Source organism: Pygocentrus nattereri, chromosome 19 (assembly GCF_015220715.1).
Source record: "Pygocentrus nattereri isolate fPygNat1 chromosome 19, fPygNat1.pri, whole genome shotgun sequence".
NCBI lineage: Eukaryota > Metazoa > Chordata > Actinopteri > Characiformes > Serrasalmidae > Pygocentrus > Pygocentrus nattereri.
In genome coordinates, this window is record NC_051229.1 from 22311691 (window position 1) to 22335577 (window position 23887).

The 23887-nt window shown below is 38.8% G+C and overlaps 1 protein-coding gene across 6 annotated transcripts in view; it reads right to left on the minus strand.

Moving 5' to 3' along the window:
* yeats2 (YEATS domain containing 2) overlaps nt 1-23887 on the minus strand; it is an 81861-nt gene that overhangs the window by 18862 nt on the left and 39112 nt on the right. For all 6 annotated transcript variants that reach the window (XM_017699189.2, XM_017699190.2, XM_037530956.1 and 3 more), the window contains exons 16-21: nt 20989-21150; nt 19923-20041; nt 14788-14931; nt 9165-9344; nt 7878-8199; nt 4771-4905 (exon numbers count right to left, since the gene is read on the minus strand). In XM_017699189.2, the coding sequence (XP_017554678.1) occupies nt 4771-4905; nt 7878-8199; nt 9165-9344; nt 14788-14931; nt 19923-20041; nt 20989-21150 (1062 nt within the window). The remainder of the gene's footprint in view (nt 1-4770; nt 4906-7877; nt 8200-9164; nt 9345-14787; nt 14932-19922; nt 20042-20988; nt 21151-23887) is intronic.

The following is a 23887-nucleotide window of genomic DNA, read 5'->3' on the forward strand; positions in this document are numbered from 1 at the left end:
AGGCCCACTAACAACTGCTGGTAAGTAGTTAATCATGACTCAAAAAACATGTATGCAAGTAGAACCAAAAAAATGGCGAAGAGGAAGGAAAGGTAGAGAGAAAACCCTAACGCATAAAGGTATGTGCTGTTTTTTTGTGTTGTTTTTGTGGTGTGACTGGTAATTGGACAAAAAGAAGTAGTGGATGTGATTTAGATGTTCAGACCGTGATTAATCCTTAGTGTGACATTTATGATCAACAGCCAATTGCGTGAAGCTTGAGGAAGAGTGGCCAAAGAAGGACAAAGAAGTAATACTATCTAAATATGTAGCAAGTAAAGTATTTATAATGGAGAAAAGCAATGCTGTCACCACTACACCAGGATCAAACAAAGCTTTAAGTTAGCTGGAATACTGTATACATGAAATACAGAGCCCTGGATCCAGAAAGCTGAGAACTGTAACTTATCAGAACCACAATCCAATTAACAGCAACACTAAATTTTTAACTTAATATTTTACATAATTTAAACAGCATGTGATAGACTCTGTTATTAGTTAGCCTTTAATTTTACAGTACATCAGCTAGTGAGAGGGGTGTTTTTAAAAAATCCTGCTTACGGCACCCAAAGGGCTGAAATTGGCCTTGTGACCATTTTGGCGATGCAAGGTTTTGTTCCAACTGATACGTCTATGAACCCTGACACAATACAATTATCACTGGCTACAATGCTGATGTACCAACATAAATGTAAGTAATAGTTAGGAGTTATTAGCACTACAGGAGATGGTACACAGAGAGATCTAGAGACCACCGGTGTGAAAAAATTATTTTCAATGAATTACAGGCAAGGCAGTACACCTGGTATGTAAAGAAACCATAAAGCATCTAACCCTTTAAGGCAGATGCAAAAAAGAGACGATATCTGCTGTTTTATCTACTCACTTCTATTTTAATAACACATTTTTGTCAGTGATGTTATTGGTAATGAAATCCTAGCTATCCATTTTGCCTTTCTGACCTTCGGCCCACCACAAATATTAAATTTTGCCTCCAACACAGAAAGTTTGGGAACTCTGGTCTGAGAAATATGACTCATGTAGTTCTATCGTTTCCTTTGGACATCACTTTCCCCTACATCCCTCCTTCTTCCTCCACTCTATTACGCCCCATCACTATGGCAACAGAGTGAGTGCCATTACAGGAAATGGCTCATCTTAACACTATGATGTTCAGATGCTCTTCCCACCCACCCACTCACACACCCATCCACCCACCCACCCACACACACACCCACCCACACACCCACACACACACAGAATCTGAGCTGGCCATTGTGTTGCCTTCAGACAAATGAACTAATCAATCTGAACCATAATTACAGCCAAACAGGGATAGAGAAGAAGGGCAGGAAGGAGTAAATGCAGATAAACAGGGGTGTGAATAACTGACTCCCTCATTTAAACAACCCAGATACATAAGAGAACCTCTGCACTGTCTGATTCCTTTGTATATTAGCAGTAATAAAATGAGCACAAAAGTTCACACTGATCCAACATTCTCCAGCTAACATCAAGAACACAATATGCCTACTTTTGCAATGAACCACTGTGTCTAAGGCCATTTAGACAAACAAAAATGTCTGTTGAATTATCGTGATAAACAATAGCACAGTGATCCACATTGTTATGAAGTACTACGTAAGCATTACAGAGACTTACCCTATACCTCATATTTACCTGATGTCAATATAATTAGCATATATCTACCAACTATACTATTATCAACTATACTAGTTTCTAATACAACTATACTAGTTTCATATACAACCCCATTTCCAAAAAACGGGACGCTGTGCAAAATGTAAATATAAACAAAATGCAACAATGTGCAAATCATTTAAACCCTATATTTCATTGGAAATAGTACAAAGATAACACATCAAATGATAAAAATTAGAAATTCTATTGCTTTTTTTGAAAAATATATGCCCATTTTGAATTTGATGCCAACAACACATTCCAAAAAAAGTTGGGACAAGGGCAACAAGAGGCTGGTAAAGTAGTGAAAAAAAAAAACACCTGGTGGTTGATTGACAACAAGTCAGTAACATGATTGGCTATGAAAAGAGCATCGCAGAGAGGCTTCGGAAGTTGGGGGGGGGGTTCACCACTCTGTAAAAGACTGCATGATCAAATAGTGTAACAATTTAAGAATAACATTTCTTAGCGTAAAATAGCTACAAACCTTTTGGGTACATAATAAAATTTAAAGGTTGAGATAATCTGGAAGAATCTATGTATGCAAAGGACAAGACCAAAAACCAGTATTTGCTGGCCATGATCTTTGGGCCATCAGGCAGCACTACAGTAAAAATAGACATGATTCTGTAGTGAAATTCCTTCTGAAAGAAAACCTTCTGAAAAACACTGTGAAAACAAACTCTAATATGCAAAGAAGAAACTGAACATAAACAAGATCCAGAAACACCGCTGCCTTCTTTGGTCCCGAGCTCATGTAAAATGGACTGAGGAGATGTGAAAAGTGTCCTGTGGTGCGATGAATCAACATTTGAAATTTTTTTTTATTGAAAATTTTGGCCACTGTGTCCTCCGGACTAAAGATCACTCAGCTTGTTATCAGTGCACAGTTCAAAAGCCAGTGTTCATGATGGTATAGGTGTGCATTAGTGCACATGGTCTCCTCAGGTCCCAAACTCTTGTTGTTAAAGAAGAGGTGATGAAACACAGTGGTAAACATGCCCCCGTCCCAACATTTTTGGAATGTGTTGTTGGCATCAAATTCAAAATTGGTGTATATATTTCAAAAAGCAATAAAATTTCTCAGTTTCAACGTCTGATATGGTGTCTTTGTACTATTTTCAATCAAATATAGGGTTTAAATAAAAATGTTTTTGGGCTTGTTAACATAGTTGGAAACCAAAATATTGGCAAACTGGTGTGTTGACACACTCCTTCTGGACAGGCTTGTCCATTTTGCTTTACCATTCTGCTGGAGAGCAGACTTCACACACAAGTGGTTCTTTGTTTTATTTGCATGTGCTGAAATGCAAGCATTTGTGTAATTAATTAATCTGTATTCTGTTTGTACAGTGAATATTTAAGTGCAATCTTTTCTACACACATTTTTGAAAATGGGGAATGATTAACCACATGAACCTTATGAGGCTGGTAATTCTGATGCCATGGGGGACACAGGACCACTGTTCCTAGCAGTAAATCATTTTAACAAATCAATTGTAGAAGCAGAACTTTGTGCGGTAGCGTGTTTTCTATCAAGACATAAAAGATGCACAAGGCATTTTTTCCTCAAGTGAGCTCAATCATTGCAGTTCAGATCAACAAGCACTTATTATTGATTTGTTTAATCGATGAGTATCAATACGTTTTCTTGTTCAAAAAAAGCAATGAGAAATTCCTTTATTAATAAAAAAAGGGTATCTAAAAAAGCAGGAATGTATGTTTTTTCCTCTGTCTTAAATTGTTAAATAATGGCAAAGCAACAAAAATAACATAACACTGGCACTTAGGGGAGTGATGTCAAAAATATCACATCACGATACTTCACGTCATTTTTTTACGATACATATAATATTTTACAGACACACACAATAGTCATCTGTACTGCACTAAAACCACTTAAACATGACTAATTATATTATTTTTTTAATGAAACATGCATTTAGTGTCTTCAAGTACTGATGATACACTGTATGCTCAGAAAAGCATATTGTGCAACATGATAAAATTTATCCTGATAATGATAATATATCATCATAATATTGCCCACCTCTATCAGCACTTATTCAAATAACTGTGATATTCAATAATATCAATTATCAGCCATCAAGGCTAATGGGAAGCACCTGAATAAAACCTCATACCTCCAAAAACGTAACTTCTAACATCTAACTAAACATCTGAATTTCAATGTAAGTTAATGTAACAATCTTTCACTGTAATCCATTTTGGACCATTTCTGTTGGTCTGTTCTTCATGAAATTCTGACACAGTGTAAAGGGCATTTTTGCTCCAATAGTGATTCTAAACATACCACATCAACCACACACATACACCAATACTGGTTTATTTGACAATGTAGAGACAGGGTGTTAGACTGACTGTGTTAGAATGTGAGCTTAAAGTGCCAAACATCTGCTGGCTGTACGGGTGAACAGGAAGGATTAACAATATTGTGGCCTGAAGAGTGTACATCTGTAATACTCAAACCTGAAAAGTTTAAGGGTGAATAATACTCAGGCTGTGGATATTACAGAATCTTCTCCTGCAAGGAGAGTTTTAATTCTGTATCACAGTGGCCTCTTGAGAAAGCGGAATGAGTAGGTTATAGAAAAGGGGGAGAGAGAGCAGAGTAGATTGAGAGGGAGAGAGGTCTGAGAGTAGAACAATATTTGGAGAGAGTCAAGACAGTAGGTATAGAGGTACAACGATACAGAAAGATGTATACAGACAGAAGAAGATAGTGATATAGGAAGAGGGCATAAAATGGAAAAAGTTAAGAACAGAGTGATGCACAAAGAGCAGGCTGAGATAGAGAAATAGCTAGACAGAATAACAGCAGAATGATATGGCATAAGACAAATTAAAAAACAAACATGACAAGAACAGATTAGAGCAAAATAAGGAGAGAATTATATGGATGACAATAGATTAATAGCCAGAGTGGAGAGAGGGATGATGGCAAAATGATGCCGAGAAAAAGGGATCCGGGTGACAGAGAGTTATGTACATAGAGAATGGTTGCTCTACCTTTTCCTACAGGCATGAGGATGGTCTGTAGTCCTGAAGAGGATCCACTGATGCTGAGCTGCTTGAGTTGGTTGGCTGGAATGGTCAGCACTGTCTGCTGAGAGCTGGACTGGCCTGAGTGGAGCTTTAACATGCCTAATGGAGGAGGAACACAAATACAAAAGTTTGCATACTGCGCTTATAAACACCCCTAGTAAAATTACACACTTTGTTGATATGCGGTCTTCTGTGTGCTGACAAAACAACACAGACCTACGATAAATGGACCTCTGAAGGAGCCCTGTGTTATCATTAGCAGAAGATCCCTTAAATCCTGAAAGGAGATGGGGACCTGATGCTTTGTCAAATTAAGATCTAGGAAATTCAGTGACCAGGATAACACCCTGAACTCTTCATTATGTTCCTCAAACTATTCCCAAACAATGTGAAGCAGTGTGGCAGCACTGCCACAAAGAGGTGTATCTGATCCACAGACAGATGTTTAGGTAGATGGCATGTATTGATGTCTACAGGAGGCCAAGACCCAGTGTTTCCCAGCAGAACATCGCCCAGAGATTTTCTAGAGTGCATCCTGGTGCCACTATCTCAGGTGAACAGCACACATGTACCAAGCCTTCCACATGATGTAAAATAAATAGGACTCATTGAACTAAATGACCTTCCTCTGCTCTAAGACCCTGTTCTGATGCTTGCATGGCCATTATAGAGGTTTTTGATGGTGGACAGGGGTTAGCTCTGGCACTCTGACCAGATGGCGGCTATGCACTCCAATATGCAGAAGAGTGCAATGCACTGCATGTTATGACACATTCCTCCGACAACCATCTACAATTCTTTGACTTCATACAACCCCAATTCCAATGAAGTTGGAACATTGTGTAAAACAAATAAAAGCAGAATACGATGATTTGCAAATCCTTTTCAACCTATATTCAACTGAATACACTACAAAGACAAGATATTTAATATTCAAACGGATAAACTTTATTGTTTTTTGCAAATATTTAACTTATTTTGAATTTGATGCCTGCAACATATTCCAAAGAATTTGGGACAGGGGCATGTTTACCACTGTGTTATATCACCTTTCCTTTTAACAACACTCAATAAGTGTTTGGGAACTGAGGACACTAATTGTTGAAGCCTTGTAGGTGGAATTATTTCATATTCTTGCTTGATGTACAACTTCAGTTGCTTAACAGTCCGGGGTCTCCATTGTCGTATTTTGTGCTTCATAATGCGCCATACATTTTCAATGGGAGACAGGTCTGGACTGCAGGCAGGCCAGTCTAGTACCTGCACTCTTTTACTACAAAGCCACGCTGCTGTAACACTTGCAGAACGTGGTTTGGCATTGTCTTGGCATTGTTCAAAACCTGTATGTACCTTTCAGCATTGATGGTGCCTTCACAGATGTGCAAGTTACCCATGTCATGGGTATTAACACACCCCCACACCATCAGAGATGCTGGCTTTTGAACTTTGTGCTGATAACAATCCAGACAGTCCTTTTCCTCTTTCGCCTGGAGTACACGACGTCCATAATTTGCAAAAACAATTTGAAATGTGGACTCGTCAGACCACAGGACACTTTTTCACTTTGCGTCAGTCCATCTCAAATGAGCTCAGGACCAGAGAAGCCGGCGGCGTTTCTGGGTGTTGTTGATATATGGCTTTCGCTTTGCATGGCAGAGTTTTAACTTGCACTTGTAGATGGAGCGACGAACTGTGTTCACTGACGATGGTTTTCTGAAGTGTCCTGAGCCCATGTGGTAATATCCGTTACAGAATGATGTTGGTTTCTAATGCAGTGCCGCCTGAGGGATCAAAGGTCACGGGCATTCAATGTTGGTTTTCTGCCTTGCTGCTTATTTGCAGAGATTTCTCCAGATTCTCTGAATCTTTTGATGATATTATGGACTGTAGATGATAGAATCCCTAAATTCCTTGCAATTGCACGTTGAGAAACGTTGTTCTTAAACTGTTGGACTATTTGCTCACGCAGTTGTTCACAAAGTGGTGAACCTCGCCCCGTCCTTGCTTGTGAACGACTGAGCCTTTCAAGGATGCTCCCTTTATATCCAATCATGACACCTGTTTCCAATTAACCTCTTCACCTATGGAATGTTCGAAACAGGTGTTTTTTGAGCATTCCTCAACTTTCCAGTCTTTTGTTGCCCCTGTCCCAACTTCTTTGGAACGTGTTTCAGACATCAACTTCAAAATGAGTGAATATTTGCAAAAAACAATAAAGTTTATCCGTTTGAACATTAAATGTCTTGTCTCTGTAGTCTACTCCATTGAATATAGGTTGAAAAGGATTTGCAAATCATAGTATTCTGTTTTAATTTATGTTTTACACAATGTCCCAACTTCATTGGAATTGGGGATGTACATCAATGAGCCTTGGGCTCCCAACTCGGTCACTGGTTTGTGGTTTATCCCTCCTAGGACTACTACTTCTTCTTCTTTTGGCTGCTCCCTTTAGGGGTCGCCACAGCGGACCCTCCATCTGCCTCCATCTTGCCCTATCCACTGCCTCCTCTACTTTTACACCAATCTCCTCCTAGGACTACTGTTCTGCTGAAAAGGAGCACCCCACAAGCTTTGCCATTTCAAAGATGTTCCAACCCAGCTGTCTGGCCATAACAATTTGGCTCTTGTCACTCAGGTCTTCATTCCTACACATTTGACCCACATCAATTACGTGAACTGAATGCAGTCTAACATATTACTTGACCTTTATGTACCATTGTTATGACATAACCAGCTTAATCTGTGAGCAGTCTTAATGTTTTGGCTCATCTGTGTATGTTTGTAGACATTTGCTTATCTAACATTTCTTCCAAAGTCAAAGGTGTTAATAGGGAGATTGTTTCCACTAGATGTTGGAATATTGCTGTAAGGATTTGAGTGCATTCAGCCAAAGGCCACAATGCTTTTTTATAGAGGCCGCACAGGCTGTGTGTGTGAAACTCAACACCAGTTTAAGGAATGGGAGCAGTTTCAAATAGCTGACTTCACTCATTAGTAGGGCTGTCTTGATACTTTTGGACATATATGTATATACATTCAAGCAAATGACACAACTAGAAATGACTGGTTACCAGAAATCGCAGCAGCTGTTTTCCCACTGACCGTTGCTCCACCCACTAGTGAAGCTGCAGTTACCAATGAGGGACTGGCACTTTTGGGCACACCCATTACTGCTGTCCCTGCACCTTTTGACAGACTGATGAGTGGCATGTTGACGTTCTTGCCGACGGTTACCATGTTGCCGGTGCTTTTTGCTACGTTAGTTGCTGAGCTGGCACTCTTGGCGGCGTTGATCACTGCAGCCTGATTGGCTGCCATCAACACAGGGTGCTGTGTCGCTGCTTTAGCCCCTGAGACTGATGGAGCTGTAGGTACTCCGACTCCCTCTGCAGGCTTGAGGGTAAAGGAGAGGAAATATAAGTTTAACACATTTAAACAATTCTGCTTTATTTTTTTACATTTCAAGGTAAAGCTCAAATTTATAAAATGTAGTCGTTCACCTAAAACATACTTTGTGTCTTTGGTTTGCACTCTAACTATACGGCTAATGTTGTTAACAAGTAATGGATGCTTAAGGACAACGATTAACAACATCCAAAACACCTATTCAAGCTGTACGGCATGCTGTCAGCTATATAAAATGGACAATAGTACAAATACATTTTTTCACATTTTCGCAGATAATAGTATGTTAAAACAAAACGCTAACTAGTGAACCATGTGCTCAAAAATCTGTATCCTAATGGGCTGTTTGACCTGCATTAAACTGCTTATGCTAACTTAAACGTCACTGTTTTTTGTAAATTAATTCCAAATTTGATGCCCACAAAAATTCCCAAAAAGGTTATTGAAAACCTATTTAGTAGCCTAGTGGTAGGAGAAATGAGCCATCAACCGGAAGACTGTGGGTTCAAATCCCGTAACTGACTAGGCAGATCTGGTTGTGCCTCCTGTGACAAATTTTCTTTGTAGGACCAATGAAAATACATTTGAAATGTTTTTTTTTTCTTCAGATGTGCCACCATACAGGTCCTTTGTTGCTGTATTTTGTGCTTGATAAGATACACATTTTCAAGTTCTGGACTGCAGTTCTGTGTGAAGGTGTTTATTGACAACAGTCTTTCCAAGTATTCTTGAGCAGAGATAACATCACAAAAACATGCCTATTTTAATGCAGTGCTGTCTGAGAAGTCAAAGACCATGGACATTCACTTTTGCTTTCCCTGAACTTTTTGATGATATTATGTACCATAGTGGTGAAATTCCTAAAATCTTTTCAATCCTGCTTCAGAAACATTATTTTTAGCTGTTGAAAGTTGTGAGGCCTGAGAACTGTAGGAGTCCAGCACGTCTCTCACCTGTTGTGAGGTTGGGGCAGCAGCAGCTGGTGCACTCTGTGTCGAGCTGGTGGCTGTGATGATGCCCCCTGTCATCCTTAAGGTGGTAGTGCCTGCTTTGGACAGGTGTGCGGCTGCTGTTACTGCCTTTACTGAACCATCAGTCAGCTTCACCTGAGAACCCTGAGACCCACCCACCACCTGCCAAAATAGCACAAAAAAATGAAGGAAAAGATCTGAGGAACCAAGGGTATTAATCAAGATTTTAACTAAGCAATACTAGTGTGGCCAATGATAAACAAAAGCGAACGTTGCCAGTTAATGTAAATACATGGATAACGGGTACCAAGCAGCCATTTAAAGATGTCATCCATTTATTTCTTTATTATTTATTATTTATTTATTACTTTTGGAACCTTTTGGAACTGATGAGAATCGGTCCATTTTCTTAGGAAAGCCTGCAACATATCCTTCTTGTTCACACTAGTTCAAAACATAGAGGGGTGATGAGGCAGGAATTAACAGTCTCTTTCCTTAAAATGTGACACCTGCAAGTCTATCAACTTTGCCCTCCTGAATTTCACAACAAGTTTGTTCCAGATGTCTCCTGTATGCCCCCAGCAATCACATAAATTTAATAAATTCCATCACTAGCACACCTGAGTTAACATAATGAAACATTTATTAGCCAACCCAGGTAATGGATGATAACTACAGTTAATATCGGGCTTCCTTGTAGAGAGCTTTTGAAAGGATTAAACACATACAGTGACATGCAAAATCACTATTTGCTGTATTATTATTATTTATATTTATTCTAGTAAGTGTTTTTCTGCTTTTATTTTTCAAATAAAGCTTAAATGGCTTTTTAATTGTAATTTAGCATAGTACAGTACATAACACTAATGCTAGGTAGGCCAGTGAAATTCCAGTGAAAATTTTTTATGATGAAAATCTAACTAAATAATATTTCTGGGGCAATTTGCTAAATGCCTCATATCTGTCGGCTTTTGGAACCCCATTATCGAATTTTTTTAACTAATTCCATTGTATAACTTACTATATAGGCACAAATAGCTATTATCCAAGATCAACTGATTCCCAAAAGTTTCCAGAGTAATATATCCTGGAAATGCAGTCACTCAGATCAAATTTCAGAATTATTTACACCAATTGCACCCATTAAATGTGCCAACATTATATCTGGCCCCATTATTAGGGGCCATCATTAAGCTACTCTTACAAAGCATATTGTGACTTGATCTGTCAAAATCATTATATTGACCTTCAATTAATCATTATGTGCTGATCAGGGCATACAGCGTAAACATAACTGTATGTGTGTGTGAGTGTACAGCAAAAGCCAGGGTTCGTAGGAGTGGGAATGTAGATATTTACCTTACATAACAAAGAAGACATTGAGCCAAAATAAAAGAGTTTTTTTCCCCTGTTAAATCACATATTATAAAAAGCATGGTCGGGAGCTTCTGCAACTAAACTTAAATAGTGGTCCCATCTGATATCTTTTTATTCCTGTTTCTTTCTCTTGTCTTGCTCTCTCTGTATTATCGTGGTAGAAGTTTATTAGTGTGAGATATGTTTTAGGTCTTAGTTCGGAAGTGTTTTGAAACTAAACTGATTGTTACCTACATTAGCCCCATAGGTCCACTTTGGACATGCCTTGGGCCAAGAGAAAATGTGCGAATTTCTTTTTTTTTTTTTTTTTTTTTTTCTGTTTTTCACTAAACTATTTTTTTCCTTAACTAGGGCTCAACATGAGGGCTGTCTGCTTGTCTGTGACAAGTGAAAGCTTATATTGGACAAGTGGATGATTAAGTAAATATGCAAGGAAAACCAGGCTAACAAATTAGTTAACAAATCAAAAAGGACTGTTCTGAGCAGCCTACTGTGATACATGCGCAGTGTTTACAAACAGCAAATAAGTTTATACCTTCATCACACTTGAGGGCTTCGCTTTGGCAGCAGCAGCCAAGCTAATTACTCAGAATGTGTTTGAAACCTCCACAACCTGGCCAAGTGCCAAGTAAAACTTTGAAGTCAAGACGAGTCAATCTAAGAGTTTATACCGATATATATGAATCTAAAAGGGAACAAAAATGTATTTTTTTAACGCTTAGCGATTTAGCTCAGAGATGTCTATGTTAATTGACAAAGTAACCATCACACCAGGGCTTCCTCACACAGAACACAGTGCCCAAACAGTCTTCAGACATTTTTATCTTTTTATTATATAATTATATTATATAATTATATATATTATATTTTTATTATTTTTTTTATTATATTACATTATATTTTGTTAATACATTTATTAATTTGTCAAAGTACATCACTTCAGCTGTAGTATAACTCAATGGTCAATACTTCGAGTCCAACTGAGCAGACAAGAACCTAAATCACCATTTTACTTCAAAACAGATGTTTGGACACTGATCCACATGCATACACAGTCAAACAAGAGATCTCAAATGTACCACCGAACACGCCTCACTCTAACATTCTGACAGATTTCAATATCAGGAATGAAAAACATACTGAATTTTTAGAGACAGGTCATGTTAATTGCTATTGTAGAAAAAATCTAATCTCTCTCCCTCTCACTCACTCCTGAATCTCACTGTTTCTCAAACAGACACATTACAAATTGTTCAGTTCCAGTTCGGTAGCATTTTAGTAAACGTATACAATTAATTATAAACGTATACAATTATACAAACGTATAAAAACGTCATTAGTGAACGTTGTTATTGATGTTATTGATTTTAGCCTTTGAGCAAACATACTGTGAATTCCACAAAAAAGCTTAATATCAAGCCCTGCTTTGAAAGGTTAGCATGTCTTTGGTATTGTATTAATTAATTGGTTTTGGTCATATGGAGCACTAAACTGTTAGGAGCAAATATAGTTAGAAAGACAGAAATGGAGAGAGAACTCTTGAGTGTGTAAATTAGGATTCAAGCTTCTTTGCTTTAGTGTAGGCACAGGCATTAGATTTATATGATGATCAGACCAAACACTAACAGCTCTGTAGATGAGTGTGGGAAGCACGCTGGGGGCGGAACACATGGAAGTAGAGAGACAGAGAGTGAGCGAGGAAGAGAAAGAGGGATCGATATGTTGATTCCACAGCAGAGAGTGTCAGCGTAAACAGAGAGAGAACGAGAGCGAGAAAGAGAGAATAAATAATGGTGTCCTAAACTGACAGTAACATTAAAGAGCAACTACTAATAAACAGCTCAACACCAACACCATCACAGAGCTATCAACATATTCACACAGTAACAGTGTAATACTCAACAGTATACAATCAGTATAACAGCCAGTGTAATATAACACAGCTAGACAAATTAGTCCTTTACAGATACTAGTGTTGTAATCAAGATGCCTTACAGGTGAGTCAGAGTTAAGACCAAGACTCTAGTGGTAGAGTCTAAGTCAAGACTGAGACTAACAGTGGCAAGACTGAGACAAAACAAGGGGGTAGTTCATTGTACATTATACATTATCTATATTAGGCATGGGCAGTAGGGCAATGTAACTGGACATTGTCGATGAGGGACAAATAAACTGACAGCGATGGTGATAATTGCCATTTTGAGGCCTACTGTACCGTTAAAGAGCCTGAAAAGTATGTTGGGAAACTGGGCCTAATGTTCGCGATGATGCAAACACAGTGTTTTATTTATTTTTCTTTATTTATCATTTAATCTCTTTAATTTTCTTGTAGGACCCTTCCTCAACGTTTTTCCAATAAATAAAATGTTTAAAGGGTTAGGCATGGTTTGTTTATGTTCATCTGAGTCAGTTTCAGTTGTCAGGCCTTTTTTAAACTTTAATTAAACTTGAGTATAAATACACTACAACTACACTAATCAGTGCTAAACTGACTCATACTGAACAAAAAACAGCCACATAGCTTAGCACACAAAACATCAAGAAATGTCAGAATTTGTGTTTTCATGTTCTTGTTGAATCATTAACAAACTCCTCATGACCCAGATGGAGTCATCAAAGACACAACAGCACCTGAAACTACCCAAACACTCAAGAGTATGTGGGGCGCAATGATGATGCTCTGACTGCATCAATATCAGATGTTACTTGATGTCTATGTGAACAAAAAAACTTTGCTGAAATAATGTCTGTATGAACATAAGCAAGAACACAGTGTAACAGCACTTCCGATATGTAAAAGAATACTATTTATTACATGTACTGAGATCTGGGTACACATACAAAAGACTTTAAAGGAAGCATTTGGCTAAAAATCTAAATTATACCAGATGTAGCTGACAAGCCAAGACATTTGCTGTCTAAATTGTTTCTTTAGTGATGAAGCTACGAGGCTAACATAAACATACAGTTTCTGCAAATACATCTTCAAAACTACTCCTGACCCAAACTGCATCCAGGTCATCATTAAGGTCACACAGATATTCATATTAACAACTCATCATGACAGACATCTCACAATGGTCAGTGCTGTTCATAGATCTAACTCTTTCAATGCGATATGCTCCTAACAGTAGTCACCAGTTTTCACTGGTAACAGTGACTGATTTTCATAGATCAGATTTTTTTTTCCATTGTTACTCTGATAGGCCTCTCACAGTAGTCATCAGTTACCACTGCGTAATGCTTCTGTCTAATAACAGGCTGGTATCTGTTTTAAATTTCTCTATATTTAATATTGTGTATTAACTGTAAAATCCTATCCTTTATTCATATTTGGGTTGCTGCATTACTTTGATATCCAGTATCGGCCAGAGGACAACAGGTTTCACTTTTGAGTCTAGGTTCCTCTCAAAGTTTCTTCATCTTGCTCTTAGGGAGTTTTCTTGCCACTGTCACCCTTGCTCACTGAGGCTTGGACACTTTCTACAAAGCTGTTTTGTGACAATATCTGTTGTAAAAAGCACTATATACTTTATTAATTGATGTGGTTTAAAACACAGTATTACAGTGAGCTTTAAAGAAAGATGAACAAAACGTCACTGCATAGCTGAACGCTGCAGTCAGCCATTTTACACATTAGCTATTATGCAGAATTCTGCTTTCCAAGGCAGAATCCGACTTCCCTTCACGTGCGCATGTCACAAGGACAATAAAGTCAGATTACACTCAAAATTTATGTTTCTATTTTTATCTTCAGTTTTAAATTACAAGATAAACCATTTAGAAATAGAAACAAAAGAAACTGTTAACGTAAAGTGGAACACCCATATGCAGGGGAGGGGGAGTCAGATTTCAATACAACATGCCAGAACAGGAGTTCTGTTCATTCCTTAATCGGTCATACAGTATCTTAAACCACATCAATGGTCTGTACAACTTTAATGAAGAGCCGGAAGTAGTTTGAGTGACTTGAGAGACATTTTAAAGATGTATTTAGCTAGAGGATTTGGGTGACTATTAATTTTTTTAGCAATGTTAGACTCATAGCTCCCGTGCTAAACTGAACAAAAATATGTCTTGGCTGACTGACTACATCTGGGTTAGGCTTGCATAGTGCTGAAATGTTTTGCCACATCACTTCTTTAAAAGCAAAACTTGTACTCACAAAGGAGCCCTGAGGTGTGTCTAGCTTTTCTCTGCTGTAACTTGGTTCCTTAATGACACGTACCTGAGCCAATATGGCTGCTTTCTGCCCTGCTGTGACCCGAATAGCCTGTTGGGTAACTGAGGCAGGGCTTGACACAACGTTACCAGAGGAACTGGACCCGCCCTGTTTCCCCGAGCCCCCCGGCTGGCCAACCAGAAATGTGCCCTGGAAAGATCATTAGGGAGAGAAGTCAATAGAGTACACACATATAGTCAGTGACATGTGTGTGAGTGTGAGTCAAAAGACTGACGGGGTCTATTGGTCTGACCTTCAGCTCCAGCAGCCCTAGGCAAGGGCTAAAGATTACACACAGAGGACAAAGAGAGAGGGGAAAGAGAGAGAGCGAGTGAGCGAGAGAGCGAGAGAGCGAGAGAGCGAGAGAGAGAGAGAGAGAGAGAGAGAGAGAGAAGAAAGGGAAGTGTATGGAAGTACACAGTGCAGTTGTGGGTGAGAGTGAAGAAAGAGAAGTGTATGGAAGTATACAGTGCAGTTGTGGGTGAGAGTGAAGAAAGAGAAGTGTATGGAAGTATACAGTGCAGTTGTGGGTGATATATGGCTTCATACAGTATACTTATTACAATGCATAAGAAATGAGTTGTAATAATCTTTAGACTGGTATGCCAAAATAGGTGCAGATAACAACACACACAGCACAAAACAAGCTCAGCCCTTTTAGCTGAATGGCTGATGTACAGACATGACTTTTTAAGCCAAATTCGAAGTAAAAATAAACACAGCAATCCCTCAGCCTCTTTCCAATGTGCAGTTAGCTGCAGTCTGAACTAACCAGGGCCATTTTGTTATAGAGACCCTAGAATGGAAGGAACTGACATTCTCTCTGGGTTAGCCTAGCACAGACATCAGTACTAATGCCACACTTCTGTTTTTCTCTTGCATCACTTGCAGCACTGTCTCCCCCCAGTCAGCTACAACAGAGTAACATTTGGGGCATTTTGTCAGGCCCAGAGAAATAACTGAAAGCTTACATGTAAGCATCAGCTTTATTTACTTTCTATTTCGTACAACAATACTTGAGATTTACTTCAGTTGAAAGGACATCAAGTGTCATCCCAAAAATACTGAGTCACTGTTAACTTGCTAACAACTGGTCTAAAATGGTTTTATTAGAAAAATATATGTAAATATACCATGATAAATACTGAAACCATCATAAATTTCCAATTACTACCAAGATTTCCTTTCTTAAACTCTGACATTCTAAAAGCAAGAGAGAAAGTTTAAGAAAGTCAAATAGAAGACTGTTTGTATAGAAAACAGTACATCAGAAACCACAATCTATCTGAAATGACTTACCATGATGTGGCTTACGACAAGTGTGTGATGATTTTAACATACAGAGCAATGCTAATTGGTGGGGTATATGCGTTTGTTACTTGCTAGCTACACTATATGGCCAAAAGTATTCACTTGAGTGACATCCTATTCTTAATCCATAGGGTTTAATATGATATCAGTCCACCCTTTGCAGCTATAACAGCTTCAACTCTTCTGGGCAGGCTTTCCACAAGGTTTAGGAGTGCATTTATGGGAATTTTTGACGATTCTTCCAGAAGCGCATTTGTGAGGTGAGACACTGATGTTGGTTGAGAAGGCTTGGCTTGTAGTCTCTGCTCTAATTCATCCCAATGATGTTCTGTTGGGTTGAGGTCAGGCCAGTCAAGTTCTTCCACACTAAACTCTCTCATCCATGTTTTTATGGACCTTGCTTTGTGCACTGGTGCGCAGTCATGCTGGAACAGGAAGGGGCCATCCCCAAACTGTTCCCACAAAGTTGGAGGCATGAAATTGTCCAAAATCTCTTGGTCTGCTGAAGCATTAAGAGTTCCTTTCACTGGAACTAATGTGTCGAGCCCAACTCCTGAAAAACAACCCCACATCCACCAAAATTTACACTTGGCACAATGCAGTCAGACAAGTACCGTTCTCCTGGCAACCGCAAAAAAAACAGAGTCATCCATCAGATTGCCTGATGGAGAAGTGTGATTTGTCACTGCAGAGAACACGTCTCCACTGCTCTAGAGTCCAGTGGCGGCGCTTTACACCACTGCATTCAATCCTTTGCATTGTGCTTGGTGATGTAAGGCTTGGATGCTGCTGATGGGCATGGAAACCCATTCCATGAAGCTCTCCATGTACTGTTCCTGAGCTAATCTGACGGTCACATGAAGTTCTGCAGGTCTGCAGCAACTGATTCTGCAGAAAGTTGGCGACCTCTGTGCACTATGCGCTTCAGCATCCGCTGTCCCCGCATTTTACGTGGCCTACCCCAGTTGCTGTCATTCCCAATCGCTTCCACTTTGTTATAATACCAAAAGCCATAAAGCTGCCGAGGGTAGACAAGTGCACAAGGAAAATGGACAACATCAAAGTGGTCGTTGAGAATTTTCAGTACGTAGGTCTGCTGACAGTTCTGCTGTGTATGGCAGTAATGTGTGATGTGTCATGTCTTTAACAACCATGCTGCTGAATCACTCATGGTAGAGGTAGTCAGTTTGAAAAGGGTCAGGCCTGTGGGATGGACTGGTACTGAAGCAATTTTGGAACAAAAGAGAACTGTGATAACTGTGATGAAACAAACTGTGTTGTTCCACACTCCAAAACATTCCACACTGCAAAACCACGCTGCTCTACTCATATACTCTGCAAATGTCTGTGTTTGGAGAAATTTTTTTATTACTGTTTTAAAGGCACCCTACAAAGATGGCAAGTAAGATCTAGATTGGCTAGAACAAATGAGGAGATTTATTCCAAAATGGTGTTTATGCTTATGTAACAACTGGCCTTCGATATGTCTTTAATTAAACTCTTCACATACAGCCAACATAACAATATCATCATTTTCACCAGGGAGTAAGTATGCCCTGAAACTTCAACCAACAAAAAACAACAAAGATTGGCATTAGTAAAATGTGCAGCTTATATAACTGGATCCATCTGGGCTGTGTTTTGAAATATCAGGGTGTTATGAATGAAGTGGGGAACAGCATTAATGCTCCTTGTAATGATGTTCACTTCTTGCTGAGCTGATGATGTGCTCTCGGCCAGGGCTAATTGCCATAATGCAAGCTGAAAGTGGCATCCACTGACTATGCGGCCAAATATTATGCATTTTCATTTTAGGTGTAAAAGGACTAAAATGTACCTCTGATCCAAAAATCATACACACATTACAGTTTTATGTTCATGTCAGATTTAAAAGGGAACAAAATGATTGCCAAAGAGGCACACTACTTCCCACAGCAGCCATTATGCAAACCTAACACCAAAACATGCCAAAACTGACAAAACACTGCCAACTTCTCTCAGCTGAACTGCTAACATACCAACACAGACTAGAAAACAAAATGCTCAGTGTGTGCTGAACAGTAAGGCTGGACCATAGAATCATGTGGACACTAGAGTCTCAACTAGGGATGTCCCAATTCACTGATCCAATCCAAGTACTTTAAACGTATATTAAATGAGTATGAGGTAACATCATTATGTTTTCATAGATAATACAGCAATATAATTTAGGTAAGATATGCCAGACCACCTACTGTGCCAGACCACAGTAACATTATTTCATTTTTTGTATGTGCATGATACATTCTAGAGTGATTTGTTGTAGACTACTTATGTTAAATAACTGCTTTATACCATCATGAAAACACTATGACCCCATTTACACCTGGTCACTTAATGTGTCTCGAGTATCAGGATTATGTCTAAATAATGTATGTCTAAATGCAAGTATAAACCACCCAAGACACATTGAAAACAGATACAAACCTGATCACTCAAACCACCTCAGGAGGTGGTCCAAGTTACATTTAAACCACATATTGCAAACATAAAACCACAACCCCTCCCAGTACAAATGGAACTCCACCCCATGCAGTATGTCACCCAGCATATGATCTGTGTCTGAGAGGAAGATGATCATGATGTATACGGTTGGGAAGCAGACAAAAAGAAACGCTTAATAGCAATATAGGCGGACACAGCAAACATCTCAACGGATAAACAACTGGTAATGTGCTGTCGCTTAACTAGTTGATGTTCTGTCCTACACAGCAATCAGATTTTAGTCCAACTTACTGGAGACACATTTGACTACTAAGTGTAAATGCATGTGGCTAAAGTCTTTTTAGGATACAAACCAAATACTAGTCACATAATGTGACCAAGTGTAAATGAGGTCAATGATTTTTATAACATGTATGTAGCAGTTTGCTTTCTTCTCTCAATTTTCAAAGTGCTGTTTTAACACCAGTTAAAAACCAGAAGCAACACGGCTGGTAAAGTTACCGTGTCAGTTTCATTTTCAACTGGTTGCCACTTGCAAGTGAAAATGTGACAGATGTATTTTATACAATTCCGTGGTTCTGTGCTATTGATGGCAAGTGGCAGAAGAGTTTAAGTGTAATAGCCACTCGCATTTGATATTCCCAGGAATGTGGATATGATCGAAGCTGGACCCGGCTTAATACAGGCAATATCCAATCCATTAAAATTTGTTTGCAACGGCTTAGAACATCCTCAGACTATATACACACCTTACAAGGCTAGGAACACAGTTCAACTGCCGTCAACTGACCTATCCATATGCCTGCTCAAATAACGTTGAGTGTCCAGCTTAAAATGCTATGCTACCACGATAGACTTTGCTGTTTTATCAAATCTAAGGCAGGCTGGAAACAATGCATTTTGCCATCATGCTAATGTTAGCTTGATCGTGCAACAAAAATTATACTCTAGATTTAGGTGTTCTAAAAGATTACGTTTAAAACTAAGATACAAAAACTAAGATTTTTCATTACATTGAAAGGCTTTTTTCCTCCCAACATACTCTGCTTGTCAAACCTCACAGAAGATGTTGTGAAAGAGCACATTTCTGGGTGGAACATGACCAGTTCAGTTTCTAGGAAAGGAAGGAATGGAGACTGGTGGACGGAGAAGAAGCAGAGAACACAGTGTAGAGACAGAGTAGAACAAAAAGCAGATACACAAAGAGTGTATGTCTGCACAAGGGCAGAAGTATTATGGTCAATGATACATTTATGCTGTTTTTATGTGAAGGTGAGCGGAGAATGTGTTAGGAATATGTGGATGATTCTCTAAGTATGTGTAGGTGTGCGTGTGCGTTCTGTGACCTGTGGGGTCTGTTTGAGTATGTAGGAGGTGCAGGACAGGCTGGTGGGCAGGCTGCTGGATCCAGAGCCGCTGCTGCTGGAGGTCTGAGCAGAACCAGAAGAACTCTGAGACTGGTGACCTAACCAGAGAGAGAGAAGATGCTGTTAGAGACAGTTCTAAGAATTTATTATAGGAAATAAAAGGTGTGAATCTCTGAACTCACTTGATTGCTATTCTCTAGAGAATGACTCAATGCATCATCAATTCTCAAATTTTATCACACTTCCATTTTATTACGAAATCATTTTGCTGAATTTTTAACTGCTTTTAAAATACACATACCCAAATGCAAGTATTTACACAGTAAATGATTTTATTCTATAAAAGACAGACATAGAAAATATATACCTCTTTTTTAATTTAAATATCCCAAATTTTACTTAATATCTTTAATGAAAAATGAAAAAATATAACATTTCAAAATCAATCAGCACCTTCAGATTGATGCTTTATGATGCATTAAAGCCTGCTTTTAATGCATCAGATCCCCAAAAGGAACCCAACCTGCTCTCAGATTAGCACTCCTGGTTGCTCAGATTAAAATCTGATATCAGGATCAAAGCAAAAGCCCTACATTAAACACCTGTAACAGTCCTGTGACAGTCAACAAGTTACATTTTTAGTTCTAATGATGAACCACTCAGAGCTAAGACACTGGGATTACCCTGCAAATATACAAATACAGTCATGCATTATTAAACAACAGAGCAGTCTGGCAGGCAGTGAGTGCTTCAGCTGCTCTCTCTGAGTGTTGAATGTTATTGTACTATTCAGGGAAAGGAAAATAACTTGTGTGAGAAGTGAAGTCACAAAAGGATAAGCATCTCATCGAACTATACCAGCACCGCACAGTGGCACAGACATATACAGGAATGCACCAGAGGCAGACAAAGACAGAAAGATGGAGGGAGGGAGACAGGAAGAAAGGAGGAGGGAGAGAGAGGGAGTGAGAGAGACGGACTATACGAACAGTACAGAGTGTCTGTATAAGATTGTGTGTGTGAGGGAAAGTTGCAGTGTTTTAACCTGCGCTATTTGAGGCTCTCAGGATGGCTCCCTGTGGGATGAGCAGCAGTTTGCCCTTGCCAGAGGGGTTCTTGCTGTTTGTGGTCAGGTACAGCTTGGTACCCGGAGGCAGGTTGGCCAAGTTAGCCAAGTTATTCACCGGCAGCTGCAGTGTCGCCATCACTAAAAACAAAGAACACCAAAGAGACAAGACAATAAGCAAAAAAAGCACTGTGAACATAGAAGGGCCTGAACTATACACTACTGTTTAAAACATTTGGAAACACTTCATTTTAAGAATCTGTTATTTTATATACAATTTTTGGGGCTCAATCACTTCTTATAACTTCAACGTGAATGAGTGGGCTAATCTGTTGAAGGGTGAATAGGTGGCTAAATATTTCCATATATGGGCTGTATGGCCTGGGGACTGAATGGTATGTTTATATACAACACAAATATTTAATTTTAAAACAGCACGGGAAAAAAGTTATTACATGAAGTAATTATGAAGTCTTTGTATAATTTTTGAGACATTGTTTTACAACAGTTTTGAGAAAAGATTTTTGGCTAGAGTTATATGTAAGTATTTACAGTGTTTTCTTAACCACTATTTAACTATTATTAGCATTACACAACCATTCAGAAGCTTCACTGGTCATTTAGAATGGTAAATACAACGGCAATATTTATATTGTAGACACTGAAGCCCTGGTTCCCATCAGCCCTGTAAACGTTTCTCTATAATAAGCCATTTCATAATGAATCATTCTGAATGACTGTTTATATCTCACTGACTGAATTATGAATTCCCCTTCAAATCACTACTGGTGACAACTTTCATATTGGTCTGGCCTTTGAACAGGCTGTAATCATATATAACTAACATTCCTAACATAAGAAAACAATACCGAGAAAAATGAAAAGGAAGTTTTAAGGAACAGCAAGAGGAAATTGAGGGTCACTGTATCCTGACTCTCAAATGTATCCCATACCGTGCATAAGTACAGTGGAATTAGCGCATCAGCAGAGCAGAGGTTTGCTGACTTTCTCAGAGTGGAGAGATACCGAGATTTCAGGCTATTTCACACACCAACAGTTTTTCATTTAGATGTGTACACACATATGCACACACAGACTTTTTCCAGAGTGTCGGCAAAATTAATCAAACCCAATCCTATTTCATCCTGAGGTGGATGGGATACTTCACTGAGTGACACACTGCTCAAGCTTTTAGTCAGCAATGCTCTCTCTCTCACAAACATATGCACCTTAGTCAGTTTCTCTTTTTCTCTCACACTATTCTTTCAAAAACACACTCTCACAATTTGCTCAATTCAGTCAGCTTCTCTCTTGCTCTCTTCCTCATTCTAAAAAGGTACTAAGCCCTTTGTGCCCGTTTTTGGTTTAAATCTGACTGATCACATATACTGCTAGATTTACTAAAGCTTGATCAACTATAATGATGATGCATGACTATTCAAGTCAATGGAGTAAAAAGGGGTACAGTTCCTAGCTGCTTAAGTCTTGCATCCATCACTTCACACAGCCCACGTCTCCTGGGGCAACAGCAGCAGCATGTACAGAAAGACTGGGCAGTGGGCTGAACAAGCCCAAAAAAGAGTTGTACAATAAGTTCAATGGAAAATGTGATTATATGCTCAAGAGTCAAAAGAGCACTGCAATCAGAAAAATGACCATATAATCTTAAAGGGGGAAAATATAATCTCCAAAAATACACAATCTTTGTCTCAAACGCACGCACACACACACACACACATGCACACACACACACACACACACACACACAACCCTCAACTTCTTTCTCTAACCCAACTCTTCTTGTCATACACATGCAGCCTTTCGGCCTTATTACTAATTTCCCTCGTCAGCTTTGACTCAAAGAGGATTAATATCTCACATTCATGAACTCTTCAAAGACTTCAAACACAGCCCAGCACCCTGTAAATGCACAAGTCTACAAATGTACCCTTACTTAACACAATCAGAAACTGCTGAAACAGCACCACTGCCCCAGCACTCACACGGAGCTTACTAACAAAGAATATAATAAACACGCATATTGTACATCTCAGTGGAGACACTTATTCAAAAGCATTTCCAGTTGCAGTAGAAACATTTGCCATGAAGATTTGCTCTTTTAAGCACTGCATAAATGGGGAAAATCTTCATCAATAGAACCCATTTTTACAAACTGAAAGAGTATTTCTGAGTCCTGGGCCAACAGTCAGGTTTACAGGTTTGATCAAGTCTAGTCAAATTACGTGTATAGTCGATATGAAAATATGAAAATAACATCTGTGACGAAAAAACATACATTTGACTGAGATTTTGCTGTAGTGAAATTCTATTGCATCCATTTCAGACGAAACAAACACTTAACAGACATTCAGTAATAGGTCAAAAACACATGAGGATTAGCATTTGAAGTTAAGGTTAGGATTAGGGCCAGGAATAGGGTTAGGTTTTGGGTACGGTTAGGTTTTGCTTAATAGAAGTAACATATTACAACACATCTACTTAATGTACCAACAGTACATCTATAAGATATTCACTTCAATGTATTTGGATCATTCACTACTGCTACTTCACGGACGTGTTACTGATAAGAGTTTATTATCATTTAAAAAGGACCTCTCCAAATAAAGTGTTACCATTAACTTTCCTAAATACTGAAACTAACTGATTCCACCAAAAGCAGTTTTGATAATGTGTTACTGTTGTCACACTGAAAAATGAAATGCTTAGTTTAACCATTAGCAAGGAGCAACTCTTACACAAAGAGATAGAAACATGACAAATATCTCCAACTACGGGCTGAAAATACCACTGTAAACGTTTTATGGGCATTTTTATTAGTCAACATAAATAAACATTGATAGAAATATAGAGATAAATT